General features: G+C 41.2%; 1 protein-coding gene across 10 annotated transcripts in view; it reads right to left on the bottom strand.

Annotated features, from left to right (window-relative positions):
* Positions 1-13,902, bottom strand: part of MARCHF8 (membrane associated ring-CH-type finger 8) — a 103,154-nt gene that overhangs the window by 18,545 nt on the left and 70,707 nt on the right. For 9 of the 10 annotated variants that reach the window (XR_010884730.1, XM_067299999.1, XM_067300000.1 and 6 more), the window contains one exon: positions 4,843-4,893. The exons of the other annotated variant lie outside the window; for it this stretch is intronic. Coding sequence is in view for 8 of the 9 variants with exons in the window: in XM_067299999.1 (XP_067156100.1) it covers positions 4,843-4,893 (51 nt within the window). In the remaining variant the exon portion in view is untranslated. The remainder of the gene's footprint in view (positions 1-4,842; positions 4,894-13,902) is intronic. 10 annotated transcript variants of the gene reach the window in all.

Raw genomic sequence — 13,902 nt, forward strand, 5'->3', positions numbered from 1 at the left:
TCAGCGATTCTGTGATTCTGTGTAGGTATGTAAAGGAAGAGGAAACACTGTCTATGAAGATATGGAAGAGAGGCATCTGAAATTTTCAGGATGGTCAACTTCAACATACAATTTTGGCAACAATTCTAAAGGAACCAATTCTCCGGAGTCAGCTGCTGGAAGAACTTTGTTCCATATTTTATATAATGCATATGATCACTGTTAAAACTACATCTAGAAACTGGAGTGAAGCTGAAGTCAGCTTCCACTCAGACTTCCCAAAGAAACCTGGAGAGGATTCTGGCAGGAACTTATGCTAGAGACACCAGACCCAAAGGTAGTGGAAAGGAGGCTATCTATCCTTTCAAAATCTCCCCAGGTGTAACTCAACCTGTTCACAGCACAGGGCTTATATCAGCTGAAATCAGGAACAACTACACAGGTTCTGCGGGGGGGGGGGGGGGGGAAGCCTTATAACTTCAGAATCATCCTCAAAATACCTTGAACAGATTGAGGGAAACACAAGGGGATGGGAAACTCCTTCGGGTTTCTCCTTCAGGAGGTGCCCTTCATACCTATATGAAGTGATGATACTAATAAGGAGAATCCAGTATCAATGAGGAGCATCAGAGAACAGGGAGACTGTTATACTCTTATAAGAACATTACAGCACTGTGTTCAAGCACAAGTTTCCACACTTTTTGGGTGGGGAGAGATCATACCTCAGTCTTCACACGATACAATTTTTCCTGTCTTTTCCTTTCCCCAATAGCTTAGTAGAAGCAGGGTCTTGTTTGCTGTTTTTAAGCAACTTCTCTGCTCCACTTCCCTGCCCCCCAAATAAGCTCAAACACCTGAAAAAAACCACCTCTGAGAGCAGTTCTTTGCAGTACACCTTGGTCACCTGATAGACCACAGGACAACTAAGCTCAGCGATTGAAAAATCTGGACTGCTTTTCTATGGATGGATGCTCACTGAATCCTTCAAAGCTTTAGGCAACAGTGGATGTGTGTATTCATATGCTTTTCTGTTCCAAGCTGATGAACAGCCTAAATGGATTTTAAATTTCATAGCAAGCTTAGGCTACCACTTTGCATCTGCACTGGCTGCCATTCAGCCCAAGAATAATTTAATACTTTACAGCGTGCTTCTGCTTAAAATATAAAGCTGTACAGGCCTTCAGAAAAGACAAAGCATTTACATTTTTTAAAGACTACACTTTTGATTCCTTTGCTCTGATCCCAGTATTTGCATCTTCAAAGCTTATCCCGTAGAGGGCTATGAAAACAAGACTACAAGAGCTTCCTCACTACACTAAAATCATCCCTCCAGAGCAATAAGATGACAGGAACAGTACGCAGATGACCTGAAGATATTTCCATACATCACATCACCAGTATCAGGGTCTACCAGACACTTTAAAGCTAAACAATACCACTAATTAGAGGATAACTGTTTACAGACCAACCCTGTTAGTGACCTCATTTAATCTGCTTGTTAGCAGAATTCCTTTATTCAAGAGCAGAGGACATGAATTACCATCACTGTGAAAATCCCTTTTTTAGCTACTATCAGTGTCTGGCTGTTTTAGGGTCAAATCTATTTATATTAAGAAGTTGAGGCTTCTATTATGCTTAATTATATGCCTGTGTGGCTTGTACCATGAAGGCACTTACCAATGAACCTCTGTAACTTCTCAGCAAAAATGCTGGTTCAGTTGAGATATGCATCTGCCCTGTATATATCTGTGCAAATCAGGAGCATTTCAATCAACGTCACTGCTCTTGAACAGTGCAAGTTTGGAATTGGGCCTTGTCTGAGTCCCACAACTAAATCAATTCAACCTGCCTGCAATGCTGTCTATTTTTTTTATTTCAAAACAAATATAGAAAAGATTCCAGAAATTCAAACACTTCTTGTGGAACAGATTTAAAAGGAATGTTTGAAATATACACACCAAAAAAGCAAAGATGGGCCTGGAGGAATGCCACATCCCCCAGTGTGTAACAAACTGCACAAAACCTAATGGCACCATATGAAGATCCTCCTACATCTTATCCCCCACTCCCTTTCTGCTGCTTCTGGCCTCCATCGCCAGCCAAATATTCAGGTTCTTCTTTCTTTCCTTGGCCTGGCCACACGTACTAGCACCTCCTCAGCCTCTCTTAGCATCTGCCTCTTGGAGGACTGCCTTTTTGCCCCTTCCTCCTGAGGGATGGTTCCACCTGGCCCCAACACTTGGGGTCTATGTTCAGCTGAGTCCTGCTACCCCTACCAGCTGATCTCAATTTTAGCGGCACCATCTGTCTGCCTTGCTCCTTGATCACTTCTAGCCCTAGGGCATTGAATCCTTGCCTTAGTCACACTGAGTAACACAGCATCCTCTCTTGGCTAGGGGCTGAGTTCTGACTCAGTCCTTCCCACTCATATTACACTGTTCAACTGCGAGCAGTGGAAAGATATTCAGTATTAATCGCAGCAGGTTCATAATGACATATCACCACCAGAAAGGACTTTGAATCAAGTCTCAATGCCAATTGTTTGTAACAGGAAGCTAGATTTGAGTGTAAAAAGAATAGCTGGAGCAGTCATTTGCAGGAAGTGTGATTATTATTTCTGTACACATACACATCAATATATCCAGAAATGCAGCATACAATTAAATTAAACTTTGGTTAAATAGCTGCTCTTAAAATACTGTAGTGCCAACACGCTCTGAGGATTCCAAAGGGGCTATTAAAGGCAGCCAAGTATGTCGATACTTTTTTCTTTACATGTATTCGACCTGCATTATTGGCCAGGTTGCTGTACTCTTCTAAATAAAAGGAACTTTCCTTTTAAACCTCAAAACTAATGAAAGAATTTCCACATACTTAAACTTTCACCCAGCATTTCACTACTAGAACCTTTTCTCATTTGTCCTACAAATAGTTTGTGACAGCCATCCCAACTGCAGACTGCAAAATAAATTGTTGCAGTTTAGCACCAGATTGTCTGGATGCACAAACCAGCATTTAGAGGAATGAGGCAAATCAGGTGACCGATTTCACTGATGAGACTTCCACCTCTTGCTCTTGTTAGAAGCTGTCTCCAGAGCGGAGGGGTTGAACAGATCAGATACAGAGGCAAAAGAGGAACATTAAGAGCATTAATATCTCCAAGAAGCTCATGTTTGGAACCAAAATCTTTTATGTTGAACTGGCAAAGCTGACTTTTGCTCCCCTTGAGAACTTTAGCTTTCACAACACACAATAATCACTTTGAACTCTGCAGTGTTTCAAGAAGAATGCAGATTAGTATCTCACTTGCCGGCACTCCTGGGGAGAGCTTTGCCCGAGTACAATGTTCTTCCCACTGCACTACCACCCTTCCAACTCTTGATGAATTAAGAATGAACTGCGCAGCTAGCTTTGTGTACGTGTCTTCTGCTGAGAGTTGGCTCCACTGGGAGCAACAACCTAATGTGTATCAAACTGCTGCTGCTGCTGCAAGGCTTGTTGTCCTGAATTTCATACATCCTAGGAAAAGTGCAGTGACTCCTGCTGATAAGAACAGCCATCTCTGCTGAACAATACCTGAAAATCCAACTAAGGATACCTAAGAAAAGAGCAGCAAGGGTAAGAAGGAACAGGCACAGTTTTGGAAAAGTACAAATCAGAAGCAATGTTCACATGACATTTTTTCAAAATTCTTTTTGTGAATATACATTTTCCAATGCTGAATGCAAAACACAAGCCTGCATCACTCCGTGGTAACATCATCTTCAGCTTGGTCAATTCATTAGACACTGCAGAGTTGCCCTCCTCATTATTTAAAATGCTCCATAATCTTGTCTTTCTGTTCCCAAGTGAAAGCTGTCTGTGCCCATGTAAACTGCAAATTTAGTGCAGCCACTGTTTCCTTTGCTGCAGATAAGTACATATGAAGCTAGTCATACCTAAGTACCCAAAATGGAAGTGACCCAGGCCTGTCACAGCCATAATGATTCAGCTTCTCATTAAAAGTCACCATTACCAGCAACAACAAATGTGGTGAAGAAGGGTTGACGCATATGTGCCCCACGAAAAATACTGGTCAACCACCACAGCCTTGCTAGTGTGAAAGCTTTAAGCAATTGTAGTTTTGTAAGCAGAAAGCCATTATGCTTCCAGCTAATTAAAAACCCTCTTATTTGGTAAGCAGAAGTGGGAGTACGACATGTATTGTACAATGAGTTATCTTGGACAGAGAAGATTTTTTTTGCTGATGACATAACAAAGCAATTATGCTTTTAATGTGTCCATCCGTTAGATTCAAGTATGACTAGAATGGGTGGACCATCATGCGTCCCTTACAAGGTCACTCTTTGCCATATCAAATATTTTAGGTACTTGCACGGTTATGCCCTGGTAGCAATGCATTTCATGACCTTAACAATAATTTAATGTTGAAGTGACAATAAAATAATGTCTAACCACACATCCAAAACATATTATGGGATATATGAGTATACATATCTTACAGAGAACATTAAATTGGATAGTTTACAGAATAAATGAATATACGTGAATGATGTTTTTGGAGCAGTTTTTCCCCCCAAGATTAGATCTCAGGCCTCTGTCACTTATCTTGCTCCTACCAAGCTAAGGAAGCTGAGAGTGCAAAAGAGAAAACCTACTCTGGTTAGATTGGATTTGACCTGTAAAGAGAATCTGCAAAATAACAGAATTCTAATGTTTCAACAGAGTGACTATCAACTACAGATACTCATAAGAAACATTTTCTACCGGTCACATTGTCACGTATATCATCCCAATTTTAAAACTAAAGAAATCCCAGTATCCCCAAATTTATCAAAGACTGAGTTGTGTTGAGGAACATACCTTTGAGATGTTACTAGAATGGCTCACAGAATGCCCCAAAGCCTTCTCATTCTGGAAAAGAAAGAACAGGATCGCTGCAGCAACAGATCACAGTTATGATGATATTGTAAAGCTGATATTAGAAATGAAATATCATGGAGAAAGCATTACCACTGTGGTTTTTAAGGATGTTGCTTCATTGACATCAACTTGAATTTTGCCACAATCACTAAATTGTTTGGTTTGTTTAACACGAAATTACTGTGTAGAAAATCAACGAGGCAAGATAAATACAAACTAAAATATTAAAACAATGACCTCTTCTCCCTATCAATACTGCAAAGCCCTTTCCTCAGACAGCAGCTATTTTGAAAAGGTTACTTCTCGGCCCTGCATCATCTACATGAAAAGGCAAACATCCAACCACTTAAACTGTAAGCTCTTGCTTAAAACAAAAGTATCCCAGTGATGTCAGCAAACAATGCTGAATAACCACATCCATGTCATTTCATGAGACAAAGCAGAATTACTAAGGAACTTCCCATTTACCACAGAGCTCTGAATTAAACTGGAAACACCATATAAGATGGGATTGCAGAAGCTGCAATTTTTAAAACTGAAATCAGTGATGACTGTAGCTGTTACTCACTTTTCACTGTGCAAGCCCTGACTGATAAGGATGACAATCTTACCGCCTCCTATCAAAATATACTGTAGGTTTCACCATGATATTTCAGCTGCTATGGGTTTCTGCTTTCTGAACACTATCAGTTTACTCTAAGTGTAATTGAACACGATTGTTCCAGTGGTGAGAAAATAGGAATTTATCTGCAAAGGCTTGTTCTTTGCTTTTTTGGATAAAATCCAACAAGAAACACTTCTTTTTAAGCAAATATTAGAAACAGAGCAAGTCATGACATTTGGTTACAGATCAGTATCTACATTCCTCTAAGTTTGTGAAGTTCGGGTGTGAAATGGTTTGAGTCTTGAACAAAAAAAAAAAAACAGGGCAAGTTTACTACTTTCTCCTATGAGCTCTATGCTGGGCAAGACTTTCTAGAAGTGCATTCTTTCATCTGGTATTTTAGGAGCCAAACTGTTTCACCTTCACCCCTTTATTCTCAAAACCAAAATCACCTAACAAAGACACTCAGACAGCACCCTTTTCCAGTTTTCACCGGCACTGGCGGATCAGACAGCTCAGGATCAGAAGTCCTGCATACATACCAACTGGGGACATAAAAAAGTCAACTGCAGTTAGTTCTAGATCAGCTTAGACATAATGCACCAGGTTTTAGGCCTGCTGGCTGTGATTTACTATAGCTCAAGTGACCTTTAATGACTGAAGTCCACAGTGAGTCAGCTCACGTGGTAGGGTACACAGATGCTACACCGACGCTTTGAGATCCCTGGGATCCTTTGAGACATTCGTTCCTGCAGCCCATTTCTAGAGCAGCTCAAAGCTCTCTGCTGAGAAAAGGCAAGTCAATGCAAAGATTTCATCATGTGCTTTTAAAAGCAGGCAGACTCTTCCTTATCAGCAGGGCTTCTCTCCCCAAACTGCTCAAACCTGGGCCATCTCACAAGATCACCAAAGAAGGGAGACACGAGATGAGTTCTTCTCTCTGCTAACCCTCCCTGATCACCACTAAACCACAGCGACACGATCGTGCCAGGGAAGGCGCGGCAGGGGTACGCTTAGCAAGGAGCGGAGCAACAACACTGGTTGCCTCACAACACAGTGAGGACATCGCCTTGGCTAACGGATATGAGCAGTACTTCCTTCCTTAAAATCTGGAAAATACCGTGTCCTGAAATCCTCTATATGTAGGAGTTTGAGTACTAATAAGGCAGTAAAATATTCTTTCAGAAGAACAGAGGAGAGGTAACCAGGGAGCCCACACAAATTTTGACTGATGACCAAATTAAAAATCAGCAAGGATCAATTTAAGGTCTGGAATAACTGTGGCCCCGGTTAACCACTGACTTCAATGCCAGATTTGCATAGCGCAAGGCTCAGTTTGATTACAGAGATGACAACAAGCTTTTATTACTTGCATATCAGTATTCCTGGAACCAAAACAAACAGCTAAAAACCCCCAAAGAATATGGGCATGATGTCTATGTGAAGACTAACATTGGACTGGGCTACTGCCAAAACTGGTATTAACTCCAACTAAGGGAAGGAACTAGCTAAATTTCATCAAAGACAGTGTAACTATAGCAACAGAAAAAAGTTCACTGAAGCTATAGAAGGCAAGAGGAAGGGAAAAAAAAGAAAGAAAGAGGGTTGGGGACATATTCTTAAGCTATGACGAAAGGAGACCCAACACAAGCTGGCAAGCACAAAGATTTGTCACCGCAAACATGTGAGCTGGAGGTAGTGTGTGTGTGTGTGTGTGCGTGCGTGTGTGGCGGGGGGGGGCTGTACTTGCTGGGCCTTCCAGGGCTGCGTGGGAGGTAAACAAAGCAAGCCTATGTAGGACAAGGGAAAACGACAGTGAAGAGCGAATCCAGTAACCGAGAAGCCTGCCTGAAGCAATACATACAGCTCCATACAGGCGACAGTCTCAAACCCAGCCTCAGATTTCAAAGACTTCCAGGGTGAAATATCTAAAGACAAAACTAAACTGAGCAGAGATTCTTCACATTAACCCAACGATCCCCAAACACTGCGCTCTAGCTGAAGATGATGCCTGGAAGGGAGCGTGACCGAACATATCCAGACACCTGTGTTGAAAAGGATGAGCTGAAATTCAATAAGCATGAACAGGCTGGAGCACAAGAGCTGTATTTGCACAACACAGTAAACGATGCAGAGCAAACATACTCTTATCCATACCACAGAAACTAGTCTGGCTGCTCTGCTCCCAGGATCTTGATTTTATCTGATGGATGCTGTGAGCATCTGAGAGGCAGATTTCATATCATGTTTATTGATCTATTATTAGAAACATACCTATCAGAGGTTCCAATCAGCAGATGATAGTGTACAGTTGATTTTGTTATTGTCATTTTTAAACAAAAACAAGTGTTCTTAAAAAATATTCATTTAAGGAATATGGAGTGCATCAAGGAGTTGCAACTGACCCAACAGACACTACCAGATCCAATATGGATTTGCAAGCACACACACAAACAAATTTTTCAGTTTGGCTGGCCTATCAACTAGCAAGCGGTGCCATCACCCAGGTAACATTGCTTCAGCCTTTGGGCCACCAGCTGACCCTGTCTTAGCCTGTCACCTTGTGCTAAGTTTACTGAATGAGAGATTTTTTTGAAACAATTGCTCCAACTCTCCCAGTTTACTTACACATAGACTTTAAAATGAGGTGGGCTGATAACAGGTAAACAATCAAGTTTCACTATGCAAGAGCAATCTGCAATTCACTATGACTGCTTGAGTGACACACCTGCAAAAAGAACCTATAGCATGCTCTCACCAGCTTCTGCAAAACACCATAAAGATTTCTTTTATTTCATCATTAAACAGCAACAGAAGCACCTCCAAGTAATACACTTCATGAGTTCTAGCTGTGCTGTTTAATTCTCTTTTACAAATAAAATGATAAAAATCTACTGTTAAGGAAAAAGCACAGTGGAAGCCATTAAATAGATCCTGTATCTGCTGGTGATTCTTATATTGTGATACATAAATATGTTGTGATACATAAATATGCTGTATTTTTTCCAGTCATTAAGATGGAAAAAAGCTGTAAAACCATGAAAGGAGCTGCTGGAACAGGTGGATTTTAACAGCAATGACTGTTGCCACAGGAGGGACAGAAATGTTAAATAGATATGAATTAATTAAAAGGCAAACAAACAGAAACTCATTGTTCACACTATATCCATCACCAGAACATTCATGTTGGGATCTTTTAGATCATTCACAAATCAGCATTAACATGAGAGTGAAAAGGCTAAGCCTCTACTATGGTACCATCATTACCCAATAAAGGTGTTCAGATATCTTTCCAGTATGTGCTCCTTGCACAGCAAGACACATTCTAGTCTGGTAATTACAGCCCTAAACATGCTCTCCCTCCCTCTTGCAAGAGCATTAGTCTTTGCACTTAACGAAAGGTCAAGACAAACACAGCATCTGCCAACACGGACCATATGATTATTAGATAAAGTGAGTATAGTTCTTCCTTAGCAGATCAGTCCTTCCATATGGAATAATGGGAATCCTGCCTTTCAAAATGCATCCTACTCAACTAGAACCACTTGGTAGGCACTTAAAAATAAAAATAAAAATAAATCAGATAGTCAAATATAACAAGTGCTGCAGGACTTCACTTCTTCTGAGCCACTGCCAGCTGCTGCTCTGAGGTCCCCACCAGAGCCTGGCTTTGAGGAAACAAAGAGAAAGGCAGAGGCAGGGAAATTACTGAAAGACAGGAAAACTGCTCTCACTTCCTACAGTGGTATGTGTTGCTCTAAACTCCGGACTCACTTGCTTGCCATTGCCTGAATCCCTCCTGCCAGCCTCACCCCTCCCAATTCTTTTTTTTTTTTTTTTTAACCCTATATCCTCCTTGAGTTTGCTTCCTCCTGCGAGAGGCAGAGCTGCCTTCCTCTTTCAGCAGTTGCTTCAGCTCACACCTGCTTCCCCACGCCAGGACTGGTTTCCCTGCACCGCTCTTCATCTTGCCTTTCTCCGTCTCACTGGCCCATTTCCCCTCTGCCACCATGCCTCAGTTATTCTCACATAATTGCTCTCTCTTCTCACTCCAGAAATTTAAAAGCTGGCACCTCCCATCCTCCTGTTTACCTCAGTCTTCCATATTTAGGACAGCAAATTATTTTACCCTTGCTTCCCTACTATAATATATCCATTTTCCACAAAATACAACAGCTATGTAAATAACATGGCCAAAACTAGAACCCAGGCTTGCAAATACAAAAGCACCAGCTTCTATTAACTGAGGCAGAAGGAGGGTCTCCACCCACTGATAACAGTTCAGGCAGCCGTAACTGCCCTTGTGAACTTACAATACCAGTGTATCACACTACCTCCTCTTCAAACTCAGCCGTAGATTTAATATAGCCTCAGCAAGTGGGCACCCTAAAGAAATGATGCAAGGACATCTAACCAAGATGGAAGGAGAAAAATATCTTGGTAAACTGACTTGGGTTTCATGTTTCTAATTGTTCCCCCCCCCCTCCAATCAATAAGGTTTGCAATCAATAAGCAAAGAGAACATAATAAGGAAATGGTCTCACAGCTTGTATAGCCTTCTGCTGGCTACATCCTTGACCTCACAGCTGCATTCAGTTCTAAAGATGGCAACTGCTAAACCCATCTTCACCTGTGTTCATCATCACAGGGAAGAAACTGCAAGCCAGATCTATCCCAAGGGTTAAGACAGGTGATTTTTATTCTCTCTTCCCACTGGGAGAAGAGGGCAAAGGACTTCACCTGGGCACAGGGCACCAGAGGAGGGTCCTGCCTGCATCACCACTGCCAACAGGTATGCATGAACCTAGCACGTGTCTGTTTCCTGAAGTCTTAATTCTCCAACACACACACACAGAGTGATCTGATGGGGCACTATACTCCCCATTTTGCAATAAAACTTATGTGATGTTATGTGACCTGGTAACATGGCTTAAGATCCTCATCTCAGGAAAAGAGTTCTCCAAGTAAAATCTCAGTAATTAAAAGCAGAGAAATAGGAAAACAATTCAAGATAAACCTCAGGGGCAAGCACTTTGTTTTGATGTTCTTCTTACTGCAATGCCCAAGCTGCAGATCCTCACAAGTACTAGCCCACCAGAGATGCAGTAACAAAAAGCCAGGACACGCTTGCCTAGAGCATTGCCTACTTGTGATTTTCTACCTGGGATCTGAAAGCCATTTGAATCTCATTTTGTGCATTATGGTCGCTTTTTATAATGGTAGTTTAAGCACAAGACTGATACCTAGTAAAACTCTTACCATTACCAACAGTCAGTGGGACAGACAGAATTTCAACAGTCCTCTGTATAAATGGTTGTTCTCCTTAATAAAAAGCTTCACAAAGCAGAATGAATAAATAATAATGGCTCCCATTCACACAACAATTCTCATTCTTACAAGACTTACAAAATAGGACACAGACCAGCCTTGCTTGAAACTGTGAGGTGCTGAAATATTGAATAGTTGAATGATCCTTCCACAGTTAAGCAGCAAGTCAGAGACAGAAACAAAATTCGATTCTTCCATCAAATCCCTTGATCAGGTCATGAATGCACAGCTGTTTCTACAAACATGCAGCCATAAAGAAACAGGTATTGTTTCAGGTTTCAAAATTGGGATCGGATTTCCTAGCAACCATTTCTCAAAATTCATGCAAATCTTGCACTGTAATTCTATATCAGAACATTGGCAATTAAAAAGAATGTATGCTTTTAATTGTGGGAGGATTTTTTGTTATTGTTGTTTACAATACTTGCATATGCACTTAATTGTCTGATGTGGCTCGTACCAGAGGAAAGAAATGGGAGATGCTTTTGTGAATTACTTTCTTCCTCTGTCAAAACCAATAGATTGTTAAATTACAAAAGTTCTGTCAGCACTAGATACTGTGACTGACAGAACCCAGCATTTCATTATTTCAGCAGAAAATGGTATTTTGGATCATTTCAGCTGAATATGGCCTTTTTTTCTTTTTTTTTTGGCAGTCACCACATTATCATGAAAGAGCGATAGATTTGCTAACAGTTTAGAAAGTCAGTGCTTGGCAAACTTAGATCTTGCTCCTTTCACATTTTTGTCCATGAATATGATCAGCTACAATCAAGATTCATCAATGATCTAACCAAGGAAGAATGATGGCATCTGTACCTTGCATCTTTGCTCCTGTGTAGTATTTACCTCTGGACAAGGGCAGCTGTGCAGAGAGGGCTGCAAAAATCACGCTACTTTTTTTTTTTGGGGGGGGGGGGCCTTCTTGTAGATCTGGAATAAACGCTGAAACAGGAATCCAAACAATCTGCCCAATCCATCTAGTCCAGTATCCTCTATTCAACAATTCCCACCACAAAAATGAAGCAATAGGATAAAGCGGTAATTCTTGGATGATCACACTGGACTCTCTGGGATCAATGATTCACTAATGAGTGCGGAAGCCCAATATAAGATTTCAGATCTTCCATCACAGTGGTAAATCTATAGCAAATTCACTGTGGCAAGCCTAAGCCATTACTCGGGCAGGATTTCTAGAAGCTCACTAGCTTGCTCATTCATGTTCAGATCGAGCAGCCACTTAATGCAGCAGGAGACAAATGAGGAAGAAACAATTTGAAGGGGAAAAACAAGGTTGGAAGAAAAAAAAACAGGAGAATCAACAAGCTTTATTCCAGATGTTGAATTTATGACTGTGCCTGAGAACATCAGCAACAGAAATAAACCCACAGGATCATATGGCTTTAACAGAAAAGAAAGACTAAAGAAAAGAAAAGACCACCAAACAGCTTTAACAGCAGAATTCAAAGGTACCTCGGGGGGGGGGGGGGGGAGACAAGATCGAGGCTAAAAGATGACAAACAAGAAATATAAATGAGAAGCAATTCAAAGTCAAATAGAGTAGAATGTTGAAGTACATAAAGAATCTCTCATCTATATCTGTACCAGAGTGGTCACAAGCACCATGCACCTCATCTCCTGTCTACCTTAGGAATAGCTCTTAGACCTTGGCACAGATTTGCCTGCAGCTATGCAAACCTGATGGACACAGGCTCCAGATATGTTCCAGCTGTGTGCAAGTCCATACTCGCTGTCTTTGGTCTTGTCAGTGGTCTTAGGAGCACATGGATCCATTCTCAACTGGAGTCCAACCAGAAGAGTGCTGGACAAGGTTAGGACAGCATTCTCTTCAAAAAGCCACTTTTCTCCATGGTTTTATTCTCCATACTCTTTTCCACACCATTTTACTATTTTTTGCATTGTTTGGCTTTACTTTCAGAGGCTATCTGCAAAGTGCATCTGATTATGGACAAAGTGCATCTCCAGCTCCCATTCCAAAATTAAGACCTGATCTCCATCTCCCCTCTTTAATTATTTGACCTAGAAGATAACATAAAAGCCTTCCTCTTGCTGAGTTGAGACTGCCTGTCCTAGAAAAGCAAATTTTAACTTCCATGCAAGACCATCAGTGCGGTACATTTCACTAACCCTACATTCATTTGCAGACTACTGAATTCACGTCACGTGCCCAATTTACAATACAGGATGTAAATGGCAAAGAGTTTGGCATCCAAGGTGTTCTATGGATGTTCTTATCTTGCTGTTGCCAGACAACCTGCCTAAAATGGATGCATGTCTTTATGCAACGCAACACAGAAAAATGATTCCATCCCTCAGGGAACAAATTATATGAACTACAAAAGATATGATCCAAAAATATACACCTTTCTTGATAATGGAAGCAGTATGCATTAAGCTTACCGGTGTGAGAGTGGAAATGCCACTACAAACAATTTTGCGTATTTAATAGAAGCAAGAGGGATACAAACACAGAGGAAGCCAGTAATTATAAAAAGATTTAAAGGAATAGCATTCTCTCATTTGGAAAGTGATTGCATTTAATGCAACTGCTGAAATTCTCATGGCATACTACGCACGTGCACATGCCAAAGCAGTTGACTATTTTAAACATTCACAGACTTAAAAACCCTCTAGGCAATTGGTAATTTGGAATTTGCAAGCTGCCAACAGACCTAGGAAGTCTGCAGCCCAGAAAGCCTTGAGAAGAGCTGGCCTTTCTCAGTCGTTTGCCAAGGGAACAGCCTGCATGCTGCCACACTTTCCTCGGAGAGGGTGGCACTCGGCTGCACGGTTTGCACATGACATGGAACTTGGATGTGATGTATGTGCCTGGATCACTCCCTTTGCTCAGGTAAGAATGTCCACAAAGCTTCCCTGATTTCCAACTCATATTATACTATCAAAGCATCATATTAAAACAGCAAATCACAGAATCATCTCTTAGCCATGGTTATAAAGGCCTCCTGAATCTAAAAACAGATTCAGAACAAAACTAGAAAACTGGATACTTCCAAAGTTAACCGGATACAAGATGCTTCTATTTTTGC

The sequence above is a fragment of the Apteryx mantelli genome, chromosome 7 (assembly GCF_036417845.1).
Source record: "Apteryx mantelli isolate bAptMan1 chromosome 7, bAptMan1.hap1, whole genome shotgun sequence".
Lineage (NCBI taxonomy): Eukaryota > Metazoa > Chordata > Aves > Apterygiformes > Apterygidae > Apteryx > Apteryx mantelli.